General features: G+C 36.7%; 1 protein-coding gene across 9 annotated transcripts in view; it reads left to right on the forward strand.

Annotated features, from left to right (window-relative positions):
* Nucleotides 1-27677, forward strand: part of NCOR1 (nuclear receptor corepressor 1) — a 194277-nt gene that overhangs the window by 71329 nt on the left and 95271 nt on the right. For 6 of the 9 annotated variants that reach the window (XM_077163974.1, XM_077163973.1, XM_077163979.1 and 3 more), the window contains exons 6-13: nucleotides 12266-12379; nucleotides 17180-17236; nucleotides 17748-17800; nucleotides 18134-18160; nucleotides 20215-20281; nucleotides 22743-22915; nucleotides 23751-23841; nucleotides 27405-27583. In XM_077163974.1, coding sequence (XP_077020089.1) covers nucleotides 12266-12379; nucleotides 17180-17236; nucleotides 17748-17800; nucleotides 18134-18160; nucleotides 20215-20281; nucleotides 22743-22915; nucleotides 23751-23841; nucleotides 27405-27583 — 761 coding nt within the window. The remainder of the gene's footprint in view (nucleotides 1-12265; nucleotides 12380-17179; nucleotides 17237-17747; nucleotides 17801-18133; nucleotides 18161-20214; nucleotides 20282-22742; nucleotides 22916-23750; nucleotides 23842-27404; nucleotides 27584-27677) is intronic. The other 3 variants (XM_077163976.1, XM_077163977.1, XM_077163981.1) reach the window with 1 other exon arrangement.

The raw sequence follows: 27677 nt of genomic DNA on the forward strand, positions 1-27677 counted from the left end.
ATAACTCCACCATCACCTTTGATTTTTCCATACCTGTCTTTAGGAATGTTTGGGCAATGGCAATTCTAACTTTTTCATATTAGAAGGGTTTGTCACTAATATGGGGTAGGGAGATGGAACTTTCTGATGTTCTGGAGAGGCTGGGCTAGGTTTCAGGACTTATCTGGTCCAGGGACCCATCTGGAGGTTGTAGGTTTCTGGAAAGTTACCCTAGTGCATGGAACTTTTGTAGAATCTTATGTATCGCCCTAGGTGTTCTTTAGGATTGGCTGGAATGGTCCTGGTTGGGGGTTGGCAGATTATGGATAGGTAGCATGGTCAAACTGTTGCTTGCATAAGAGCAACCTCCAGAGTAGCCTCTCGACTCTATCTGAACTCTTTCTCTGCTCTATTTTTTTTTTAATTTTTGAAAAAGAAATATAACAACAAACATTCTTAACTTATGATCATTTCGTTCTACAGATATAATCAGTAATTCACAATATCATCAAATAGTTGCATATTCATCATCATGATTATTTCTTAGAACATTTGCATTCATTCAGAAAAAGAAATAGATAACAGAAAAAAATTCACACATAGCATACCCCTTACCCCTCCCTTTCATTGATCACTAGCATTTCAATCTAAATTTATTTTAACATTTGTTCCCCCTATTATTTATTTTTATTCCATATGTTTTACTCGTCTGTTGCTAAGGTAGATAAAAGGCGCGTTAGACACAAGATTTTCACAATCACAATGAGTCACGTTGTAAAAGCTATATCGTTATACAATGATCTTCAAGAAACATGGCTGCTGGAACACAGCTGTACGTTTTCAGGGAGTTCCCTCCAGCCTCTCCATTACATCTTGACTAACAAGGAGATATCTATTTAATGCGTAAGAATAACCTCCGGGGTAACCTCTCAACTCTGTTTGAAATCTCTCAGCCATTGACACTTTATTTTTTCTCATTTCACTCTTCCCTCTTTTGGTTGAGAAGATTTTCTCAATCCCTTGATGCTGGCTCTCAGCTCATTTTAGGGTTTTTCTCAATCCCTTGATGCTGAGTCCGAGTTCATTCTCAGATTTCTGTCACATGTTGCCAGGAAGGTCCATACCCCTGGGAGTCGTGTCCCACGTAGATGGGGAGGGTGGTGAGTTTGCTTGTTGTGTTGGCTGGAGAGAGAGGCCACATTTGAGCAACAAAAGAGGTTCTCTTGGGGGTGATTCTTAGGCCTAGTTTTAAGTAGGCTTGACCTATCCTTTTTGGGGTTAAGTTTCATATGAACAAACCCCAAGATTGGGGGCTCAGCCTATTGCTTTGGTTGTCCCCACTGCTTGTGAGAATATCAAGAATTCAACTTGGGGAAGTGGAGTTTTCCCCCTTTCTCACCATTCCCTGAAGGGGACTTTGCAAATACTTTTTTATTCACTGTTCAAATCGCTCTGGGATTTTTCGGGGCATCACTCTGGACAAACAAACAAAATCTCGTGGAACCCTACTCAAGGTTCCATGTACTTATGGTGTTCAATTAAGCAGTCCATGTAAGTTATATTAGGAAATGCACTAGTCAAAATATAATTTTTGTACCAAATAAACATTTTTTGCTCTAATTTTTGTAACAAATAAACATTTTTTGCTTTATTTTTAATATAAGTTACAATTTTAAAATATTATTTAGTATCTATTTTCAACACCCTGCAATAGTGACATTCCTTTGTTCTTCCTCATGCAAAAACATTTTTTAAATTTGTACATTTAGTCACTATCATTATACACTCTAGGCATTCCTAGATTATACCATCTCAGTCTTTATTGTCTTTCTTTTTTATTTCATTTGTGCTACTGATATTTATTAATTACAATTCTTTACCCCTTTTGGTCTGGATGGAATTGTTGATCCCACAGAGCCAGGTCTGGATTCATCCCTGGGAGTCCTCTCCCATTTCGCCAGGAACACTTTCACCCCTGGATGTCATGTCCCAAGTAGGGGGGAGGACAATGATTTCACATGCATATTTGTGCTTAGAGAGACTGAGACCACATCTGAGCAACAACAGAGGTCCTCCAGAAGTAACTCTTAGGCATGCCTATAGGTCGTCTACGCATCTCTGCTACCTACATAAGCTTCACAAGAGTAAGCCTCATTTGAGGGCATGGCCTATTGATTTGGGTGTCCCTAAAGTTTGGCATAGTATCAGGGGATTTTCTGATGGTAAGGATTAATAGTTCCATATTTTTTCTCCGATCCCTCAGGGAACTTTGCCAATACTTTTTGATTATCTGTTTAATATACTCTAGAATATATTCAGGCATTTCAACAATCTATACAGGATTAAGGGACCTCTTTCTTATTCTGTTCTCCCTGTGTTTCAGTTGTTCATATGAGCTATACAGATAGGTTGAATTAGATTATGTGCTATAGAAAATTTCAGTTCCAAACCAAATAAGCCTTTCTTCCACTCTTTCGTCTCAAAGACTATGTGTGATTCTAAAATATAGGCACTGTCTTCCTTACTCTTATGTTCTGAATTACTTTAACCCCAGCCTGTTGGGATTCATTCTTATCTCTAAATATCAGGACATATACATAACAGACTTTCAGATTCAGAAATAATAATCATCATTCTGGACTTAATGCGTCTGCTCTAAAAGCTTATAATCTAGGCCCAAGTTGTCTTATAAGCATTTTCTAAAGGTGACCATACCATTCTTGCTCTTTTGTTTCTGGTTTATTTTGTCTTACTAAATGTCCCACATGTTCAATCACATTGTTGCATGCCTCACAACTTTGTTCATTTTTGTAGCAGTACAACCTTCGCTCATAAGTATACTCCATCGTTTGCCATTCTACTTCTCCAGCCACTCGTATTCATCAGGCATCATGTAGAAGACCCAAAGTCATCAACATTCTTAGATAATTTCATTGTTCCCAAGAAAAAGAAAACCAATAAACACACCCTTGCCAAATAGGAAATCTAAACCTCCTCTTAACTCTTGTCCCTCACACTGTTTTTTTTACCTCTGCTGTTGCTGTGGTAGGGCTGATGGTTTCCTTTTGAACATAGCTCATAGCATGCAATAGCAGTTTTTCCCCTGCACCCTGATCTTACACTCTTTGTATAAGAATTATATCTTTGAAGTAATTCTTGCAAGAATTAATTCTTATTTCTAGTGTTAATCAGTGGGACACGTGGGTCTATACAACCTCTTTTAATCTTGTTCATCTTCAATATGATAATATTACTTGTAGACCCACTAGAGAACCACCTTCACTCCCATCTATTCCCTTACATTGGAGTTCAGCTTCATTAGCTAACCGTTCACCTGTCTCTAGCTTCTGTGTATCTCTAAGTCCCCTATATTCTGTATTATAAACCTCTGATTGTACCTCTATATGCTGGTCATAAAAGTGGAATCATACAGTATCTGTCCTTTTGTGTCTGGCTAATTTCACTCAGCGTTACGTTCTCAGGGCTCATCCATCTTGTCATGTGCTTCAGGATGTCATTTTGTCTTAATGATACATAATACTCCATCATATGTATGTACCACATTTTGCTGATCCACCCATCTGTTGATGAACATTTGTTTTGTTTCCCTCTTTTGGCGATTGCCAATAATGCTGCTATGCACGTTGGTGTGCAGATGTCTGTGTCATTGCTTTCATCTCTTCTGGGTATATACCAAGTAGTGCTATTGCTGGGTCATAGGGAAACTCGATACTTAGTTTCCTATAGTGACTGCACCATTATACATTCCCATCAGCAGTGCGTAAGTGTCCCAGTTTCTCCACTTCCTCTCCAACATTTATAGTTTCTTGTTTGTTTAATAGCAGCCATTCTTATAGCTGTGAGGTGGTATCTCATTGTAGTCTTGATATGCATTTCCCTTATAGCCAATGAAAATGAGCATCTCTTCATGTGCATTTGAGCCATCCATATTTCTCTTCAGAAAAATGCCTGTTCATATCTTTAGTCCATTTTATAATTGGCTTGTTTGTTCTTTTGTTGTTGAGTTGTATGATTTCTTTGTATATACAGGAAATCAAACCTCTGTCTGATATATGATTTCCAAGTATTTTCTCCCCATGAGTTGACTTTCTCTTTGTCTTTTTGACGTGCAGAAGCATTTGATTTTGAGGCGTTCCATTTATCTATTTTTTCCTTTGTTGTTTGTGCTTTGGGTCTCCCAAGTATAGTATCATATCATCTGCAAATAATGAGAGTTTTTCTTCTTCCTTTCTAATTTGAGTGCCTTTTATTTCTTTGTCCTGCCTGATTGTTCTAGCTAGAACTTCCAGCGCAGTGTTGAATAACAGTGGTGACAGTGGCATCCTTGTCTTGTACCTGATCTTGGGTAAGCTGTCAGTCTCTCTCCATTGAGTATGATGCTGGCTATCAGTTTTTCATATATTCTCTTTATCATATTGAGGTAGTTATCTTTGATTCCTATCTTTTAGAATGTTTTTGTCAGAAAAGTATGCTGAATTTTGTCAAATGCTTTTTCAATTGAGATGATCATGTGATTTTTTTCCCTTTTGATTTGTTAATGTGCTGTATTACATTAATTGATTTTCTTGGGTTGAACCATCTTTACATTCCTGGTATAAACCCCACTTAGTAATGGTGTATAATTCTTCTAAGGTGTTGTTGGCTTCGATTTGCTAATATTTTATTGAGAATTTTTACATCTATGTTCATTAGGGAGATTGGCCTATAGTTTTCCTTTCTTATAGCATCTTTACCAGGTTGTGGTATTAAAATGATATTAGCTTCATAAAATGACTTAGGTCGAGTTCCTTTTTCCTCCGTTTTTTGGGAAAATTTGAACAGAATTGGTGTTAGTTCTTTTTGGAATGTTTGATAAAATTCCCCTGTGAAGCCATCTGGCCCTGGGCTTTTCTTTGTAGGAAGATTTTTGATAACTGATTGAATCTCTTTACTTGTAATTGGTTTGTTGAGATCTTCTGTTTCTTCCTGAGGCAGTGTAGTTTGTGTGTCTCCAGGAATATATCCATTTCATCTAAGTTGTCTAGTTTGTTAGTGTTTAGTTGTTTGTAGTATCCTCTTATGATTTCTTTTATTTCTTCAGGATCTGTGGTAATGCACCCCTTCTCATTTATGATTTTGTTTATTTGCATCCTCTCTCTTTTTTTCTTTGTCAGTCTTGCTAGTGGCCCATCAATTTTATTGATTTTCTCTAAGAACCAACTTTTGGTTTTATTGATTCTTTCTGTTGTTCTTTTCTTCTCCCATTCATTTAACTCTGCTTTAATCTTCATTATTTCTCTTTCTGTTTGCTTTGGGGTTAGTTTACTGTTCTTTCTTGTGTTCCTCTAGGTGTGCTGTGAAGTCCTCAATTTTTGCTTTCTTGTTTTTTAATACAGGCATTTAGGGCAATAAATTTCCCTCTCAGCACAACCTTTACTGCATCCCATAAGTTCTGATGAGTTGTATTCTCATTTTCATTCATCTCCAGATAGCTACTGAGTTCTATAGTGATTTCTTCTTTGACCCACTGGTTAAGAGTGTGTAATTTAATCACCATGTATTTGTGAATTTTTTTCGTTTTTTGATGGTTATTTAGATCCAGCTTCAGCCCATAGTGATCAGAGAAAGTGCTTTGAATAATTTCAGTGTTTTTAAATTTATAATGACCTGTTTTGTGCCCCAGCATGTGTTCTATTCTGGAGAATGTTCCATGAGCCCTAGTGAAGAATGTATATCCTTGTGCTTTGGGGCACAATGACCTATATGTGTCTGTTAGGTCTAATTCATATATCAAGTTTATTTAATTTCTCTGTTTCCTTGTTGATCTTCTGTCTGGTTGCTCTATAGAGGACAGTGGTGTATTGAAGTCTCTTACTATTATTGTTGAAATATCTTTCGTTCCCTTCATTTTTGCCAATGTCTGTCTCATGTACTTTGGAGCTCCTTAATTGGGAGCATAAATGTTTATGATTGTTTTATCTTCTTGGTGAATTGACCCTTTAATTAGTATATGGTGTCCTTCTTTGTCTGTTATGATATCTTTACATTTAGAGTCTATTTTGTCCGATATTATTATAGCTACTCCTACTTCCTTTTGGTTAACAATTTGCATGAAAAATCTTTTTCCATCCTTTCACTTTTAGTCTGTTTTTATCCTTGTGTCTAACATGAGTCTCTTGTAAGCAGTATATAACTGGATTATGTTTCTTAATCCATTCTGCCAATCTGTATCTTTTAATTGGTAAATTTAATCTGTTAGCATTCAGAGTTATTACTGTAAAGAAGTTTGTTGAATCCACCATGTTATCTTTTTTATTTGTCAGATCTCTATATTCTTTTCCTTCTTTTTCTTTGTATCCTTTAAATTACCCTTAGTGGTACTCTTCAATTCTGTGCCCTCTTCCAGCCCTCTCTCTTCTGTCTTTTGTTTTCAGCCAGCAGAACTCCTTTTAGTATTTCTTGTAGGGCCGGTCTCTTGCTGACAGATTCTTTCAGGATTTGATTGTCTGTGAAAACTTTAATCTCTTCTTCAGTTTTGAAGGACAGTTTGGCTGGGTACAGAATTCTTGGCTGAAAGTCTTTCTCTTTCAGGATCTTGAGTATATCATACCACTGCCTTCTCGCCTCCAGGGTGCCGGTTGAATTGTCCGAATTTAGTCTTATTTGGTTTCCGTGGTATGTTGTAGATTGTTTTTCTCTTGCCACTTTCACAATTTTCTGCTTCTCTTCAAAATTTGACAGACTGATTAGTATGTGCTTTGGGGAAGGCCTATTTGGATTTATTCTGTTTCGAGTTCATTGGGCTTCTTTGACTTGTATATTTATGTCCTTTATAAGGGTTGGAAAGTTTTCCCCCATTATATCCTCAACTACTCTTTCTAGCCCTTTACTCTTTCTTCTCCTTCTGGGACACCAATGAGTCTTATATTTGTGCACTTTGTTTTGTCTGTCATTTCTCTGAGATCCAGTTGAAATTTTTCCATCTTTTTTGCCATTTGCTATTTTGAGTCTTCAAAGTCAATTATCCCATCTTCTATATCACTTATTCTTTCTTCTGTCTCTTCATATCTGGTGTTGTGTGCCTCTGGTATGTTTTTTATTTGGGCAACAGAATCTTTAAACTCTGTGATATCCATTGTTTTTCTGTTTATTCTTTCAAATTCCTCTTTATGCTCTTCTCCTGTCTTGATTTCCTGTATGTCGTTTACCATCCCACTTATTTTATTAAGTAGAGTTGTACGAACATCTTTGATTTGTTGTTCTAATGTCTGTGTCTCCTCTGGTGTTTTAATTTGGTCATTAGGCAGGGCTATATCTGTATCTCTCTGCATTGTGATCTGCTTAGTGGTCTTCTGCTGTCTCTGTGATGTGTAAATATCTTGACTGATTTACTTTGGGAGTTGATTTCTTTCAGTAGTCTAAGGCCTTGTGCTTGTGAGATAGATGTGCAGCAGGGAGCAGGGCACGGGGTGGGCACTCAGTGCCCTGATTTGTTTCAGGGCAGGTGTAGGCACAGGTTGGGGATGTTACCCTGGTGCTTGTGAACATGGGCACCGAGCAGCCGGGGGGGATGTGGCTGTGCAGGTACACAGGTCTGGGTGCCTGGAGCATGGGGAAGGGGAGCGGATGAGGGGGTTTGGGTGCGTGGGGTGTGGGGTGAGTCGCTGGTCATGGGGCTGTGCTGGTGAGGGTAGCGCACCCAAGTAATGCAGCCTGGCTTACTTCCTAGTCTTGGCTCCTGTCTTTGCACTCCTGCAGGCTCTGCGCCAGAGTCCAGCTTTCTACCTCTCGGTTTCTCAGCCTGTGCACCCAGGGTGCCTGTGAGGTGCAGAAGGCTCTCCCAGGTCAGCCACACTCCTGAATTGTCACCTCAGTCGCCCTCCTGTCCCTTCTCTAACTATTCCATGAACAGGACTGATTTTGAGCCTCTCTACTGGGCCATCTTCCCCGAAGTCTTCCTTCTTGCTATTATTTATTTTTTTACTCATCTGTCCATACCCTGGATAAAAGAAGCATCAGACACAAGGTTTTTACAGTCACACAGTCACGTTGTAAAAATTATGTCTTTATATAATCATGTTCAAGAATTGAGGGTACTGGAACATAACTTTAGTTTCAAGTACTTCCCTCCAGCCATTCTAATACATCATAAACTGAGGAAGGCTATCTATATAATGTATAAGAATAACCTCCAAGATAACCTGTCGACTCTGAAAACTCTCAGCCACTGAAACTCAATCTTGTGTTATTTCTCCCTCTCCCTTTTTGTCATGATGGCTTTCTCAGTCCCTTGTTGCCGGGTCCTGGCTCATCCCGGGATTTCTGCCCCACACTGCGAGGGAGATTTACACCCCTGGGAGTCAAGCCCCACATAGGAGGGAGGGTAGCAAGCTCATCTGCTAAGCTGACTTTGTGAGAGAGGCTATATCTGAGCAACAAAAGAGGTTGTCTTGGGTGACTCTTAGGCCTAATTTTAAGTAGACTTAGCTTCTCCTTTGCAGGAATAAGTTTCATGGGAGTGAACCCCAGGATTGAAGGCATGGCCTATAGATTTGGTTGTCCCCATTACTTGTGAGAATATCAGAAATTCTTCAAATTGGGAAACTGAATATTTCTTCCTTTCTCCCCAGTCCCTCAAGGGGACTTTGCAAATGCCTCTTTATTCACTGCCCAAATTATTCTGGAATACATTGGGATATCACACTAGCCTGGACAATCCAACAGAATCTCACACCCTATTCCAGATTTCATGTACTTATGGTGTTCAACTAAACACACCATACAAATCAGATTAGGAAATGCACTACCCAAAATACAAATTTTGTACCAAATAAACATCTCTCCCTTTAGTCTCACACGGAAATTGAAGTTTTAAAATATGGACGTTCATCCTTTACCCTGTATTCTAATATACCTTAGTCCTATCCAGATCAACTTCATTCAGGAAATTGATACTGATATACACCATTGATCTTATTGAGTTTTCACTAGTTTATTGTGCGCGTGTATTTAGTTCTATGTAAAGCTAATATTTTTATAATCCTTTTCCTACAGTTTCTCTGTTATCTTCTTCTGAAATTCCTGTTAGATGTAAGATCCCATCACCCTTTTCTTCCATGTCTCTTCCCCCCCCGCCACTGTCTTGCATTTATTCACATAGAGGAGAAAGAATTGGTACAAATAATAAACACTGCTTTAAATACAAGTAAATAGGTCTGGTTTCTAAACAAAACAACTGTATATAATTTTCTGAATTATATACAATTGTTTCTAAAGTAGTTTAAGTATTTTCTAAATTCATATTAAGAATAGAAGACTATTTTGATTAAGTACTACTCCACCCGCACCCTCTGAGGATTTAAGGATAAAATGGTGAATTCTACACTCTGGGAAATCGCTACAAAAATGGGAGATAGTGCTCCCACCTCCCTGAACTGTTCCCAAACATAAGGAGAATTACTTGCATCATAGACCCAGCTAATAAATGCAGAAAATATCTGATATTTAAAGATATCTGAAAAGATTTACCTTAGGAAAGGTGATAAGAATTTCTCTGAACCAGTCTTGTGAATTCCAAAACTCTGCTATACTGAAATTTGCATTCATGTGTCTTAAATTCATTTATAGTCATAGGAAGACTTAAGTCTTTATAATGAAAGCTTCCTCTTGCTAGGAACAGTAGTCGTAAACAGTCTGTAATCACCAAGAATGGCACTATAGTCAAAAAATGGTTTACCTGGTAAAGGAGCAATGGTACTGCCCAGTGAAACAGTCTATCAAACTTGGCCCCAAAATGACCAAAATTGTGCTTGACAGAAGCACATTCCATAATATGTTACTTTAATATCTCTCTATATTATTACATCTAGAATGTTCAAAGTGGCGAAAAGTGTCTAGGGAGAAGTATGTTCTGTGACTAAAGAATCATTCTAAAGTCATTCCATGTCTCTTATTTGCTTTTTCACTTTTTGCTTCTTTAGATTTTATTGTGGGTAGTTTCTTCAGTTTTGTCTTCTAGTTTATAGCTCTCTTTTCAGTTATATCTAATCTGCTGTTCAATCCATAGTAAATTTTAATAATTATATTTTTATTTCACAGCATTCCATTTGGTCCCTTTTCAAATCTGGTCTTTTTTTTAAATTTTTAAAATTAATTTTAAATTAAAAAATATGACAATAAAGAAACACAAACATTCTTAAAAATCTGGTCATTTTTAATACTCCCTTGCTGTTTTTGTTTTATATTGAACACTTTTTTATTTATTGAATGACCTTATACAATAAAATGGGTAACTTTTCTGTTAAGTTTTTGTGGATCTTGTTATGCTGGGTTGTTTTTTTCTTTCGTTTTCCTTTTGTTTCTTCATTTGTGAAAAGGTACTAATACTGTGACTAACACTAATTACATCCTGTGATTGTTGTATAAGTTGAGAATACAACTATAATTGCAGAGTGTGTAACACATAGAAAGTACTCAATAACATGCGATCCATTTTAATAACTAAAAATACGTTGTCTGACCACTATGAGACATGTAGGAACTGCCAGTTTTATTGAGAGATCTAAAAGACAGCTTGAGTAAATAAAGAATATTCCATGCCTTCCTAGAAGCTCAGTATTAACAAGTTGGGTGCTCATCTTGTATTAATTCAGATGCTTTGTATACAATTTCAGTCAAAATTCCAACTTGATGTGTTTTTTAAGCTTGCAAAATTCTTGTAAAGTTAATGTAATAGAATAAATAGGTGAGAGCAGTAGGGTTTTTTGTTTTGTTTTGTTTTGGTTTGGTTTATTTTTAGTCTTTCTATTATAATGATTTAGGCCCAGGGCACATTTCTTGAATATTGTTTATTCCTTTCTCTACATTGCAAAAAAGCCCTTATAAAGTAGGAAAGAAAGGGTATGATTGAAAAACTCTTTTCCCAAAAATGATGTGGCAACCCTGTCTGTCTTTTTTGTGCTTATGCATATAGACTGCAAGTGTACTCCTTGTGCAGTTTCAAAAGGGAAGCTTCTCTCTTGGAGGTTTTTTTTTCTTAAGTTTTTATTTTAGTATAAAAATTTATTTGGTATAAAAAAGTAACATTTATTCAAATGAAAATTTCTCACTTAAACCACTTTCAAGCATACAGTTCAGTATTATTGATTACATTAATAATGTTGTGCTACAGTCACCAATATCCATCCCATAGCTTATCCATCACCTCAAATAGAAACTGTGCACCCACTAAGCAGTAACCCTCTTCCCTTCCACCGGGGCCCCCTCCCCTCTTTTGCATGTGGTCTGACTTACGTGACTAGGAACTTTGACTAATAGACTTTCTTAATAATACAGATAATTTTTTTCCTTTAGGCCTTATGCTACATTAGACATGTTTACCTAATGCTTACCTTATCATCTTAGGCAGTGAACTTATCTTGTGTTTATTCATGTGGATTTTTCTTTAGACCATTTACTGTAGATTTCAGGTACTGGTTTAGGGACTGGAGAAAAGCAGTGACCAAGGCAGGCAAAGCTGTCTTTGGTAATCATAATAGGTAATATTTACTGAACATTTGTAGTTGTAATGTGTTTATATATACTGTCTCATTTAGACCTCTCAGAAAGCTCTTTGATAGTTACTGTTGTTGTGCCCACTTTACATATGAGTGGTTTAGAGGCTTACTTAAGATTAAAGACCTAGAAAGGAGTCCTAGGATCAGAACAATTGTGAAAAGTGACCCTAAGGGTTAAACTTAGATATTTTCCCCTTTATAGTTTCGCACACCCGCAGTACATATTCCTGTAGCATTGCCAGTGCCTCTTGATTGGAAGAGGGGAACTTGAAATGTAAAGACACAGGGTAGGGATGGGGGCAGTGGGCTAACCCTCAAACTCTTTTCTACCATACTTTCCCCACCAGACGTTAACACATAGTATGCATTTATAATACATCAAAGTGTCTCCCCATGCCATTAAAGGTCATTGTGGATAAATATATAGAGTACTTTTGTATGTTTAATTTTTCTTAGGATATTGCTTTAAATTTATCAGAAGTAAAATATAAAAGAATATTTACTCTTAGTTATATATGCATCTTATGGTGATTTGTCCTGTCAGTTATTAGTCACAATAAATCTAATTGGTTTTCTTAGAGTCCTTAGGTCTGCTAGACTCTGGTAGGTTAAATGGTTGCCATATAGGATTAACAGAGCCCAGCTCAGCAGCATGGGTTACCTCTGGCGATTAATTGCTAGTGAGGGTGACATGCAGCAGATGCCTGACTCTTCCTTTCTGGGTCTCTTAGCAACAGCTTGAAGAAGAAGCAGCAAAACCTCCTGAGCCCGAGAAGCCTGTATCCCCTCCTCCCGTCGAACAGAAACATCGTAGCATTGTCCAAATAATTTACGACGAGAATCGGGTAAGCGCATGCCATCTCTGACAGTATAAGCCTTAGCCCATTTTATTGTGCCTTCTGTAGTCCTGAGTCTGTTCTGTCGTAAATGTTAATTGTATTAAAACTAGATTTTCTATTACAATTTTTAATGATATTAAAGTTTGGTTTACTGAACCTTGCTGTTTTTCCTTTTAAATTGAAAGTTCGAAGTTATACCTAAAATTATTTTTGATATATTCCTTATATTTTATAAATGTTGTTTCATGAGAGTAGAATTTTGTCAGTTGATTCTCCAGTCCTATAAATACCTATAAGCAAGTTTGGGTAGAACCTAATACAAAACAGCCATTCTGTATTTTTAACTGTAAAATAGGCATTTAATGCTTACTACCGGTAGCATTTTAGTAGAGATAGGTCATTAGATATAAAATAAATTTCAGAATTGATAGCTGGGCTTTCAAAAAGACTGTGGTTTGAAACTTATTTATTAAGTATGAGGCTGTTGACCTTTAGGTAGAATTTGCCTCTTTAGGTTCATTAAAACAATTTTTTTTTCATAATCTTAATTGAACGTGTCCATGGATTTAAGAAAGCCAGACCTCAATTCTATGAATAATTTTGAAATGTCAGAGTTAATTTGGGGGCAGAATTAGCCCAGAAACCAGCAGTTAAAGGAGATTGATCTCACCTCAGTGTAAAGCAAACTACCCCACAGAGCAGCCTGAGGAAGGCGGTGCATGGCGAGGTGTGCCCCCGAGACAGCGCCAGGCAGAGGGCGCAGCACCCACCTCGCAGGCTGGTTAGGGACCATCAGGAGGGAAAAGACTAGCATTTCAGGTTATTTGGATGAAGTCAATGCGTTCATGTGAGTCAGTTGTATACAGACAGTCTATAAAGTTCATAAAATCTCAGCTGCTAAAGACCGTGTCCCTGAGAATAACATCTGTGAATTAGTGATTACATGAATATTTAGAGGAAAGATCTTGGACTCAGACATAAATGTTTATGTGTATGTAGGTAGATAATTGAGAGTCATCAGATGCATAGTAATTATGACAATGATACATGTCATGGACAAATAAAAATGTGTACATTAATATATATTTTTTGGCTGGGTACAATAGTAGTCCAACTTAATGAATAGACGATCCACTCGAAAATAAATTTCAGTGGGGGTGAGGCGGTAAGGGAATTGCGTGACTTGAAGGGCCTCATGCCATGCTGGGGGCAGCAGCTCTGTGGTCCTGCAGGGAGCAGGCCCGGGGTCCACCCTGTTTCAGGGAAGCCAGGGTATGGGTTTTTATGTGAGGCCTCTTCAGTTTTAAAAATACTCTCTAGGGTGGGCCACGGTGGCTCAGCAGGCAAGGATGCTTGCCTGCCATGCCAGAGGACCCGGGTTCGATTCCCAGTGCCTGCCCATGTAAAAAAAAAAAAAAGATCTCTCTAGACAATGAAGCACTTGGGTGGGCTAGTAGGCTTTATGGTCAGTTTGTGACTCCAGAGATTGACTAAATGGTCATTAGAATTGCTGACAATACAGGTTTATCTCTCTCTCTCTTTCCCTCTCAAGAGTCTTATAAAATGTTGGCTTTTTGTTAGAGTATGAATTAATTTTCAGATTTAATTCAGTGATATTTATTAATTGATTATATTTCTTAAGGAGCCTTGTCTTACAGACTTAATAAATAATTCCACTGTTAATAAATTACAGGCTTATTCACTAGACCATGAGGACTGAGAACTATGGAACAAGTTCTGGTGGATAAGTTGTGTTTAGATTTTATATATAGATGTTTTTATTAATGTAGTAAATGTTTCTTGACACCCATCAACCAAAAATGAAAATGCCTTTCAGACCTCTTCTGACCATTTTAGCATTTACATGCTTGATTTATTATTGGGTCTATGGGGAAAAAAATCCTAGCAGATTTAAAATCTGTCTTAATATTAGACTGATCTTACAGTGCAGGTCCTTTCTAACACACAGTGACTGTGGAGACCATCTTCTCTTTTACACATCCTCTCTGTGTTTCTGCTGCCATCACTGCTGGGGTGGGGGGCTTGTGCTGTGTGGGCTGTAGCAGAGGGTCCTGGAGAGCAGGTGTGGAGTGCAGCTGGGCCCTGAGCACAGGCTTTCTCCCGCCAACTCTCCACTGCCTTCTGTGCTGTAACTGACTGCCTTTTGCCAGGCTTTTGAGCGCCTTTGAGCTTACTTTAATGAATGCCCTTATCTGTTTCAGCCCCACAGGCAGTGATGGATGGGGATGGGTGGTGACAGAAATAGATCTCCCTCTTTCAATCCTTGTTTGGCAGTAGGCTAGGCTACTTGGGAATTTTAGCCTAGTGTGGCTTAAAAAACAGTGGCCGTTATCATGTACAAGACATGTTTCCTTTATTTAGAAAGTTAGTGGGAGGAAAAAGACTGCCCCAAAATGACTGTTAATTTTTAAGTTGGCCTTCTGAGAGAAAAATGGACTTGTATCAGATTAATTCAGACTACAAATTTAGTGTCTAAAGCAGACTAATTTTCCTGAACTGTTTTAACTGTTTGGTCTGCCTTTATTTACCCTGCTCATTTGTATATGGTTTGATTTCAAAATAATAATGTATACAGAAAATTGGTCATGTAGAGTGTAGCAGAGAAATTTTCAAAAATACCTTGTTTATGTTTCGACTGGATGATTTCCAAGAGAATGTGACACCAGAAAAAAGTAGTTGATAGTAGAAAATATACTTAGTGCCCACAAACTCTACTTGCCTAGGCCAGTATCCTAGAAACTCTTTCCTCCTCTCTACGCATTTGCTTAATCAGTAAGAATTGTTACTTCTGTCTCCTGCATGTTGATTTGGCCAATTGATCCTCATCTCTTTTGCATTGCCTTTATTTAAGCCCTCCTTTCTCACACAGTATTCTGCCTTCAGTCTTCCTTCTCTGTAATTGAGACCCATCACTTGGTTCTTCAAATAAAACCTCTTGATGACTTCCCACTTCCTACTGAGTAGCCCAAACTTCTCGTCTGTGCTTACATGCCTGCCTGCTGGCCCTTGTCCCAACTTGTTTCTTCTTTGTGATATCCTCCCAGGACAGGCTTTCAGTATTCCATATGAGGTTTTCAGTGTCTTTACCCCATGACGTCTCCCCTGCCTTCAGGTCTGCAATTCCACGTTACCTTTAGTATGGAATGCCTTATAAACCTAATTTTAGAACTGGTGAATGTTGGGATAGAATGTTGATAGTCTAGAGAACGTTAGTCACAGGTGCTAGATGTTTCCAAATTTATTTTCTGTGATAATGTTATTTCTGTGTTACTTAATAATATACCTAAGGATAATAAATTTGAATTTTGTGATAATTACATTTTGGCCTCTTGAGATTAATAGTTGCGTTTAGAACAGTTATCTTCTACTGGTCTTTTCTGGTTGTAACTAGGCAGGGAGGGGAGGGTGGCTACTGACATTGAGTCTGTAGAGGCCAGAGATACAGCTAAATATTCTATGCCCAAGAGAACCCCCCACAATAAAGAGATATTTGGCCCAAAATGTTAATAGTGCCAAGGTTGAACAACCCTTCTATCTATGTAAATAGATATATAGACTCTGTGTGTACGTATATATGTATAAATAGTTGTATCTATATAAGTGGGATCATATAAAGTATACCGGTCGGATTTGCCAGGCAAATTTAATGGCTTTTATGTATTTGTATTTGACTTTTCCATGTTTATTTCTTTCCTAACGTTTTTAGGTTTCTTAGAGTTCAGAAAGTGTACTACCCTATTTTGTGCCTCCTTCACTAATTAACATAGTTATTTTAAGGTAATGGATGCAAAATAAATATTTGATTGTGATTGATAAATGAGATGAAAGAGAGTGTTTACTTGAGGAAACTTCTTTCTTTACATTTGGTGGATATTGATGGATGGCCATTCCCATTCAAGGGTGGGGAGGTCTGTCACATCTGAAGCTCTGGAGAGTTTCCCACGCCCCACAGGCATTGAGGTGGGTGTCCCTGCAGCCAGCATTGAGCCATTGTTACTAACGGGGTTGTGTTGGGACAAGAGAGATTTGAAAGCCACTGACACATATGCCAGTCATATCATTCCAGTTTAAACAGATGTTTAACATTACTTTTTTTTTTTGCATGGACAGGCACTGGGAATCGAACCCAGGTCTGTAGCATGGCATATAATATTACATTTTGTTCTGTATCATTTGTCCATTAAAGGAAGACTTCTGCCAAGATAGCACTTTGGCCTAGATTATTTTACCTTTGAAAATGGCATTAAAAACTATATAAGTCAACATTTAAATGTTGGACATTTTTGAATAATTCAAACTAGCTGTTTCCTCTATTGTTTGGTATTTCAAAGATTTTCTTGTAACTAGAAAATAAGCTTCTTATAAAAGTTTCCTCAAAGAGAGATCAGTTTGGCCTAACACAATAAGGACTGTCTACTTTAATTTTCATGAAAGATATTGTGAGTTCGTATCTAGAATGTTTGGGGAATTCATTTTTTAGCAGTGGATTTCTGTTCCCTTTCCCAATATCACTTTTTCCCCGGATTATTAGTATCTGTTTATATTAAAGCTTACTAGTTCTTTAGGTATTGCCTTCAATACAGATGTTAGGCTTTCAATGAATTTTGTTAAGGAAGGATATGAAAATAAAATTAGTATTTCAAGCTATCATATAAAAGAATACTTGGAAATAAGGGTAAATAAGTTTAATTGTAGTTTAGTTTAGATAAATATTTTTAAATAGGTAGTTACTTTGCATTTAGGCATTGTAATTTTTAATTATAAATACAATGTCTTTATCTTTAGAAAAAAGCAGAAGAAGCCCATAAAATTTTTGAAGGTCTTGGCCCAAAAGTTGAACTGGTAAGTAATAAATTTCAATTTTCTTTTCCTTGGGATAAGAAGGAATATTTATTCAATCCATTTATTTTGGGATTAGAGGGCTATGGCTGGACAGAAAATTTGCAAGAAAGTTTAAAATAACACTGTATAAACTTGGTTACCTTTGCAGAAGCGTCAACCTGAGCATATTTTTGTCTGAGCAGCCATTTCACGATAGGAGGAGGGAATGAGAACAGAAATAGAAGGCTCTTTGAATCATACTGTTATGATGACAATGCTTAATTTTCCTTCTCCTTTGGAATTAAGAATTCTGAATAAATGTATTTATTGTTGGATACATTGTATTAATACACTTTCTTAAAGGAATGGCATTATTAGGAGACCAGCCGAAGTACTCAGGGAACCTCAAAGTCTGGGAGTTTTGATAAAGCATGTCATTGTGCAGATTGTTCATACTTATATTAAAATATAAATTGTTTCTTTGTAGGCATAAATACAACATTTTATACTTAAATATTTTATTTATTTTTAGCCACTCTATAACCAGCCATCAGATACCAAGGTGTACCATGAGAACATCAAGACGTAAGTATATATCATCTTTGGAGTTCTTCAAAGACCTTATATATTATATAAAGAAATCATTTTTACATTATCTACTGACATAATATTATGATATAGTGTAGGTGTGTTTTACATTTGTGTAATTTGCTGTCGTTTTACTATATGTTATCTTCCTCTGGCTTTTTTGGGGGTTGGGGTAACAGCTTTGTGTTTCCGAGGCCAAAAAATGAAATAAATTAGTGCATAAAACTAGCTGGTTTTATAATCTGCTAGTAAAAAAAGGTGGATACTTAACATTGAAATGGCTTACCTTGAGGCTTGAATTTTTTGCCTCCTGTTTTGTCTTTTTTTCAGTGGAGTACCTGCAAGGCGCATGATGAAGTAAGATAATGAAGCTTTTTCATTTAAGACTAGTGATGACACCGTCCCCCACCAAGCCACACCTGCCATTGCAAAGTAGAAGTGCCACGGATCATTTTATCATTATTCAAAATCCTATTCTAGGGAAATCCCTTCCATGACTCTTGCTAATGACGGTATTTGTAGACCCTTCTGCCATTTGCGGTCCTGGTGCCTCGGAGGCGCTCAAGCGCCTCATGTGGGTGAGGAGGCTGCTCCCGAAGGAACGTAGCCTGCTTATCCTTGCTCACCCAATACCAGGCCTTTATGGATGCAGATTTGGAATGAGAAAATAATGAAAAGAAAATCTAATTTCTTGATCTGATTGAAGTAAGAGAGGAGGCTAGATAGATATCTTTTTTTTTTTTAACTATCATACTTTAAGAGAATTTTAGGTGAATTACTTTTAGTTTGTGACAAAATGTGATATTTCTACTTTATATGTTTTATTAACATAATTATTTACTAGTGCAGTTATTAATGAGCACATTGATATTTATATAAATATATATATTTTTTCTTTTTAAAATTTCTTACTGACAGTATGTGCGGTTGTTGACTACTTTGCAGAACTGGTGGCAAATAAAATTTGCATGGTAGTGTGCATGAAAGAAATTGAAATTTGAATAATTTTAACTTTTATTAAGTAAGTGGTTCATAATAAAAGTCATATACTTAATTAATTTTTCTGGGAAATGAATATGGTCTTGACAACCCATAGAAGTAGGTTAGGCAAAACCCATATAAAATTTACCTTGTGTTGGAAACTACTGAACTGTTTTAACATTTAAAAAAGGAAAACAACAGATAACTATTGCTATTAAAAGTTGCCAGTCTCCTTGGCTACTTTTAATGATTTATTTTTTAACGCAAAGCTTCAGATATGTTTGTGCTGTATCTTTTTCCCCCAGCATAAGCTGGAGAGCAGCTCAGTCTTTGGTTTCTATCATGTTATCTACATTGCCTACAGCAGTGTTCAGCACACTGTGGGTTAGTGACTGGCTGACTTCTTCATTTAAATCCTTTGAAAACATTTTAAATTGCATTTACTGATTGTTATTTGCCTTTGAGTAGCACATCAGTACAACCAGAGCAAATTGAATCTATGGTGATATTCCCATTTACATCACCTTTTGAAATATCATTTGCTCAGTTGCATGCATCAGCATGAATTGTTGAGTAACTGTTCTTCCATTACTGTCATTTGCTTTGTATGAAATAGCAAATGTACCGTTTAATAACTCTTTCCATCTCTTGGCAATTTTTTTATGTAGCCAGATCCTGATTGTCCATGCTTCTTGGGATGGGATCAGTTCACTGTTAGTCTAGATGGGCAAATAATCTTAAACAATTACTCCTCTTTCCTTGGATTTGTATTTATATTTGAGTAATCAGCTTGAAATCCTTTCCAAACGTAGGTGGGATAAAAATATCTATTTGAGACTGTATGTCATTGTATTTGAAGGTCACAGTGCTTGAAATCTAAAATGCAAAACTGTTATATTAAGATCTAAGAGAACTGTTCCTGTCTTGTCATGTTGCCTTCCATACATAGAGTGGATTGAGTCGTTTCTGTGGTTTAAGTAACCCTATTTAAAGCAGGAGCCACCTCTCTCTAAATTTGTTGGTGTATGGGAGGTTAACATCTTCCCTGAGGTAGGCAGGTAGCTTTAATAGCTTTTCATTTTCTCCTTCCCCCTCTCCTCTTTCAAGAGTGAACAAAGGTGTTTATATCATTAGAATTCTTAAGAACCAGAAATGTGTAATTATAACTTTATATTTGCCTTGTGATTGGATGTAATAACTCAAAATTAACTATTTGGGTAAAGTTCTTTTGCTATAGAACAGGAGGAATCTTAGTCAGTTTCGATTATTACAAAAGTCTTATTTTGCAGGGTGAAAAAATTAGGGTTAACTTTGACTACATCCTAAATCGATGAGCCATCTTGCTCGTGTCTCTGGAAAAAATATATAGTCAATGCATTATTAAATTGTGCTTTTTCTTAATGTCATGCAACCGTATTTTTCTCTTCTAGAAACCAGGTGATGAGGAAAAAACTCATTTTATTTTTTAAAAGAAGAAATCATGCAAGAAAACAAAGGGTGAGGCCCTATCCTTGTTAACTGAAATTTGTACAACTTTCCCATTCGTGCTCGCTTAGGCATTCACTTTCCCATTATTAACAAGAGCGGGTCTTGATTGTAGTTGAGAAAAAGTACTGACTTAAAAAGGAACTGTAGAGGTGATTGAATAAAAGTCCAATTCCAGCAACATTTTAATAGTATAATTCATATTTAATATCTTTATAAAATTAATTTCATCGGTCATCTATGTACAACATTTTCATCTAGCCAAAATAAAGAAAATGGTGAGTAGTTTCAAAAACTGTGAAAGGTAAATAGGATGATCTACATTTAGTCTCTTAACCCTTGAACAAGTGTGGGTAAGTTATGTTCATGCTGATTAGACATAACTGTTCTTTCTTATTAGAAACTGATTCAGATAGGGTTTGCTTTTTTCAAATTCAAGCAATTTTTATACTGTGTTATATGACTTATAGTACAAAAGTTTTTCTGATTATAATCTTCGTGGAAGTGAAGCGATAGCAAATATTATGCCAGGATTCTTATTTTTATTTTTATAATATGTTCATTAACTAAGTTTGTAGACAAACTACTGGTACATTAAATGCTACATTAAATGTTTACTAAATAAATGATGCTCTTTATATTTGCATCAAAAATGAATTTGGTACCTTGCAGTTAATTACCTGATAGTTTAATGAATTGTAAAGCTCAAGAGTCAGCAACTTGTGTTTGGTTGCCAGTTTAAGTTCTTCAGATGCTTTCTTAAATTACTGGTCTTGAATTTTTTTCTGCCAAGAATATACAGCTATCAAATAAGAATTTAACTTAAGCATGTTTCTCTGTCCAGTAATTTTATTGTAATTATGGTAATGGCTGATTTTGCTGTTTGGTGGTGCAGACGGAGGGAAAGACACTTTGTCTTTGCACTTCACAGAGTAATAAAGTTGATTTGTTTAATAAATATTTGTTAGCTGTTTACTGTGTCCCAAATATCACTCAGCAGAATGAACCATATAGCTATATGGTTTTAGCTCTTAGGGAGCCTAAGGTTTGACTGGGGGCAGACAAGTCAGCAGGCAGAGTATTATGATAGCGTGTGGGACCCGAGATGCAGGTGACTGGGAGAGCGAATTAGAGGGACACCTAATGCAGGTGCAAACCACGAAGGCTGCCAGGCCTTCTTCCTCCACGCAGATCTGGGAGGCAGCGGGAGGGTGGCAGGTTCAGAGTGGCTGCAACTTAGGCTCAGCTGGGAGTAGGGGGAAACCAGGTGACCACGGGAGGCCAGAGCCAGGCCTGCGAGCCCTGGTTGTCTACTGACTAGATCCTGAGGGCACCTTTAGTTTCCACGCTGGGAAAGTGAAGTGGTCAGTTTGTATTTTAAGAATTCACATTTGGTTGCTGCATCAAAAATGCTCAGGAGGCATGTAGGAGGCTGTTCCTTTGATCTAGGTGCCGGGTGGTGCTGGCCTGGACTGAGGAGGTGCCAGTAGAAACGGGAGAGGTTGGAAGTGGGCCTGTGGGGGGTGGGTGGAAGGGAAGCATGAGGAAGAGGACAGAGAAAGGGACCAAGGAACATGGGAGGAAGAGCCTTTTGAAAGCGATACTTTTTCCCCTTTGAAAGCTGTTTTAAAAATAAATCCTAAGTATCTATTGTAACTAGCCCAGCAATACAAAAGTGCATAAGGAAAAAGCTAACAGTCTCCAGTGTGGCTTTCCTGAGGAGACCCGCCTGAGCGGTTTGGCGTGAGTTCTCCCCACCCCTCTTTAGTCAGACGTGTGCCGGGTTATCTGCCCGTGCTAGAAGGGTTTTCTCTTTCCTCTTCTGTGTTTGAAAGGGGTGATACTTGACTCATTTCTTTAAAAGCATTAATTATTGATTTCATGTAATTCATTGGATTTGTTTTTATCAGTAAAGTATAAGCAATTTCTGTCTTTTCTACACTGTCAAAGATGTTTATTAGATAGCATTATTTATGATAACAAAACAAAGTAACTAAAACCTCCAAAGACAGAGGAATGGCTGGAGTGTGTATCAGAGTGTTTTTCTGACAGACAAGAATAACAACCAAAAACGCTTTTGGCGATTGGGGTTATGAGCTATTTTTGTGTTTCCATTTTTAATTTTCCAGTTTTTTGGGGTAGGTGGGTGAGTGTGGGTGACAACAGAGGATATACATTATCATCAGAAAAATAAAGTAGCTGGTCAGCTACCAATAATAGCTCATCAGTTCGCTTATTAGTCTCTATGCTATTGAACATCCAGCCAAAAACATGCTCTGTGTGTTCATCTATGTAGGAAGCAGAGTTCCCTTTCTCTCTCCTCTTTCAGATCAAGGACAGCTTTTCATTCACAATTAGGGTTAGGCCAAAAGTACTTTTGACTTAACCTTAAGAAGTAGCATTTATTTAAAAATACTAGGTTTGTCAGAATCATAAGAGTTTAGTTTATTAATTTGTTATGGGTATTTAATAGGAGCAAAAAATCTGCCAACGTTATGATCAGCTCATGGAGGCATGGGAGAAAAAGGTGGACAGAATAGAAAATAACCCTCGGAGGAAAGCTAAAGAAAGCAAAACAAGGGAGTACTATGAAAAGCAGTTTCCAGAAATTCGAAAACAAAGAGAACAACAAGAAAGATTTCAACGGTACGTAGTTTGATGGCTGTATTTTTCCTCAAATTCACTTTGCTCTCACACTTTATTATTTCCTGAAAGTTCACATAGAACTTTTACTTTGAATATAAAACTTGATTATCAACCAGTAAAGAATATGTCTTAGGGAATTTAATTTTTTTCAAAATATTTAATCATGCTGTATCTAAGTTTAGATGAATGTTTGAAATTCTTCAGTTTATGAAGATATCCATCTTTTTGGAAATGACAGTTAACGAGAACAAATCTGAATATCTTACTCCTTCATTATGACACTGCCAAACAGTATTAACTTGATCGCTTATTAATGAATTCCTTGATATTGGAATATCTTTCTGATTTATTTTTACTTTTAGAAAACAGATATTTTGCAGAATCTTTAAAAGCTTTAGTTTTCTTCTCCACTAATAAGAAAATAAGAGTCCTGTAAGATTTTGTGATGGGCAATGTTTGGGTTTTTAACCCCTTCTCCTCCTTAAAAATCTTTGATGTGTTTTTTAGACCTGCTATCCTATTTTCTGGAAGGTAGGCAAAATACTGCTGTTTGAAACTGATTTAACATCAATAACTATGGTTTTCCAGAAGTTTCCCACAAATAATTATTCCATTTGAATGTGAACATGTAATCTTTAAATCTTGATCTCAGCATTTAAACCATTACAAATTTAATAGGACTCAAGTATATTACTTGAAGTAAAATTTATTATTTCTTCTTGTCAGTTGGTTAAAAAAAGTCCCATCCAGAAAAGTAATCTACAGTTAATTTAATTGGTGTGTGTTCTTTATGAAAGGCTTTTAAATACATTTGTAATTTCTTCCTTACATTTAGAGTTGGGCAGAGGGGAGCTGGTCTTTCAGCCACCATTGCTAGGAGTGAGCATGAGATATCTGAAATTATTGATGGGCTTTCTGAGCAGGAGGTAAGAAAATTAATTGATTTAATTCCAGTTAACTCGTTAATTATTCAGACGTTGAGCCTCATACGCCAGGAGCTAAGAGTTTACCTATATGTAAATGAAGGGACTTCAGGAGCTAGAGTTTAGACTGTTCTAAAGACTGGCCAACTATTGAAGGATCTCAAACAAGGCAGTCACTTGATCCTAGCGGCATTTTAGAGAGATGGCTCTGGTAGCTGGAGGCCAGGAGAGAGGTCCTGAGGCTGTTATTAATGAAAATAAGGACCTGAGTCAAGGCAGCAATCAGGGTGTACAGGAGGGGACTCTGACGGGAGAGATTAATAGAAGACAGAAGGGATAGGACTAGATGGATGGCTTGAATGTAGGATGAGAAAGAAGAAAATGAAAATTGACATCCTGGTTTCCAGGTTAGAGGTCTGAGCTGTTGATACCGTTCCTAAAAGAGGTTTGCAAATGGGAGTTTGTTCAGTTGTGGCCTCACCTGCTGGTGGGATCTCCTAAGTGTGTTCTCTAGTAGCCAGGTGAGCCTGGGAGAGAGAAATGAACTGAAGACACCTAGATGTCAAGTCCTGTGATTACAGGTGAAGTAGCCTGAAGCAGGTGTGGTAATGAGAAGTGAAATGGGCAGATGAAGTGAGCTGTGAGGGTTAAACCTTGATACAGGAGACCAGCGTTTATGGACTAGAATGTCATTTCACTAATTTTTTTGGAGAAGATACACTTTTCTAGTGAGTGTGGTTATTTTGTTGCTACTTGGATTTACTTGCCTGTATCATGAGCAACATTTAATAGAGTTATGAATCAGAATTAATTATTAGAGACAAGGTATACATTTGAAGATCTCATCCCAAGCCCAACAGCAGTATTTGTGCCCCTACCCACTTTCCCCAAACTGAGCTAGTCAGTATCTGATTAGTCTCACTTGAAAGGTATTTCTATTATCTATTTACCTTTTTGTTGAAGAATTATTTATGTATCAGCTTGAGTGTCATCTTCATGAGTGCAGTTATTTTATCTCTGGGGCCATCTTAGAATTCCCAGAGCCTAGTGTTTAGTGGTATATTAATAAATACTGAATAAGGATGAGTTTCAGTCCTTAGCAGTGAGTTTTCTTAGCCATGTTCAAACTCTCTTAGAGTTGGTCCAAAGGCCACACTATCTCTTGAGTTTTGCTAGTTGGGGTTTTATAATATGGGTTTTTGTTTAAACCTTATCTCTAAATTCTCAGAATCTAGCTTATTTGAATGTCCCAGCCCTCCTAAAGTAATGACCAGAGATAATGCTCAAATTGCCATAAATTTCAAAATAAATGTTGGTAAATATATAAATTTTTTTGAAGACTTCAGTATACGCTTAATTTTTCCTTTTCAAAATTAAGTGGAGCAGGGTAGATTTAATCTAAAATGTTGATTTAGAAATAATTTAGATAAGTAAAATCCCTACTTATGTATAGTGCTTATGACTCTTAAAAGCAAAAAAAGCAGTGCCATGATCTTTTCCACCCTTCAGTACCATTTAACCTAGCCCAATTTTTTTTCTTTATGTAGATATTGTTGATTTTGGTTTTGGTAGATTAATTATGTTTGCTTTTTTTGAGGACGGGAATGATATAGAAAGTTTAGGGGTAGTTGCTACTTAAAATTAATAACTGTAGTAAGTACTTTATATGCGTTATCTTATTTGATAATCTATACACAAACTCTATTAAGTAGAATGCTGTAGTGGTCTGCGGTTTGCCAATGAAGAAACTAAGATGTAGATGGAGGTTAAGGGATTTACCCACGGTCGTAAACTAATAAACAGTGGAGCCAGATGTGGGAGCTAGTGAAGGAGATAAAGATTTCTCATCAGTGTGCACCTGTACATTGGTTGTATTGCACTAATTTGAACTTTTTTTTGTAAATCGTTTCTGTGAGTTTTCCAGGTTGAGAAAATAGCTGTTTCTACAGATTCTGTCTCTCTATTGATATTTTTGTAGTCTATTGATATTTGATTGTGATACTGTTTTACATTTATGATTGAACGTGGGTATAGCTTATGTTCTTGGAATTTATCATATTTCAAAACTTTAGCCACTGTACAAGCCCTGGAGGAGCTGGGAAATGAATTAAACTGCATCTTAGCTTTTCTTGAGCCACCTCATATCTCGGCTTGCTGTTGTTCCAAAGCAGACTTTTGCACTTGGTTTTTCCCTTCCTTTCTCATTTTTGGTGTTCTCCTTTCCCAAAGAGAAGTTCCAAAATGTTTTTTGACCCATTGGAATATTGAACCTTTTAAGGACAATTAGAATATTCGTTTACACAAACATTTAAAATCACACTTTATAGGTCATTTGTACTCAAGCATTATGTCAGTTCTTGCTTACATCAAGTTGGGGTTTTAGTTTTTCCTGAAACTGCTTTTTGAGTCATGTCACACAATGTTCTAGAGCACACTAGCCTCTCTTCTCTCTGGGTTGTTTGAGAGAGTTGCTGTTACTGAAAATTTTTATCTCAAACCACGAATACATAATACACATTATAATATTGCATCACATCAGAGTAAGTGGATTTGTCATTTATCTTGAAGCAAAATCTTTAAAACATTGCTCCTTATTCTATATTGCTTTCAAAATTCACTGCTTACTTGGAATGATATTCAGACTTTGGAATTTGTAGCCATAATTTCTGCCATGATGGCTAAATCTGAGTTAGATTTCTTTTCTTTTTGAAAAGACTGATTCCATTGGGAACAACTGTAAACGTCCAGAACTACTATCAGTTGAGGTGATTTTGAGCTAATGTATCTGCCCCAAACTGTACTTTGATATTCAAACTGATTGCAAGTACCCCATAAAATTAGACCTTGTAAAGACTAGACTAACATTATCCACTTCTGTGAGGAGAATTTTTAGGAAAAATCCTTGCATTATATTTGAGTAAATGCTTGTAGTTTTGGTAAAAGTTTATTCACGGAAGTTTTGTGTTTATAAACCTTCTAAGTTAAACATTGAGAAAAAATAAGTTGCGTAGATGATAACAAAGTTTTAGGTGAAACCACCTTCAAGTCTACGTCTTAAATTATCAAAGGAAAGTCTATATAAAATTAGCAAAAATTATTTAACACATTAATTTAAAATAAATCCCTTAACATTTGGTGCCTGTTTGTTTGTTTTTCTATTTATTGTTCTCTAAAATGCTGTTAAAATTATCTTTTAGATGAGGTGATATCATAGTTAAAAGCTCCACAAGGTTTCTGCCTCAGTGAGCTTGACTTGACTTTGTGTCTTCTAGGTCAAAAATTCCATTATCTTAAAGTATCAGCCTCATTTAAGTAGGAAACTCTTCACAAATTGTAGTTGATTTTTTAAAAATATGTTTACTCTGCCTCTGTAATTCATGCAGTGAAATTTATTAGATATATGAGTAATTACAATTTGTTAAATGCACTTTTGTTGTCACTAAACAAGTGTGTGCAGTTTTGTTTTGTTTTGTTTTGTTTTTTAGTGTGTATTAAGACAGCTTGTCTACCTCCCCCACCAAGTGTCTGGTTTAAATTTTAAGTAAATTGCATTACTTTTTTTGCAGAATAACGAGAAACAAATGCGGCAGCTGTCTGTGATCCCGCCTATGATGTTTGATGCAGAACAAAGACGGGTCAAATTCATTAACATGAATGGGCTTATGGAGGACCCCATGAAGGTCTATAAAGACAGGCAGTTTATGAATGTTTGGACTGACCATGAGAAGGAGATCTTCAAAGACAAGTAATTTAAATTTTAAATTTGCGTCTGATGCTTACGGAAGTTAGTAGAGTATTTGACATTTACTTTTAATTTGAACTTTTCCCACAAAAATTTG

This window comes from Tamandua tetradactyla, chromosome 6 (assembly GCF_023851605.1).
Source record: "Tamandua tetradactyla isolate mTamTet1 chromosome 6, mTamTet1.pri, whole genome shotgun sequence".
Lineage (NCBI taxonomy): Eukaryota > Metazoa > Chordata > Mammalia > Pilosa > Myrmecophagidae > Tamandua > Tamandua tetradactyla.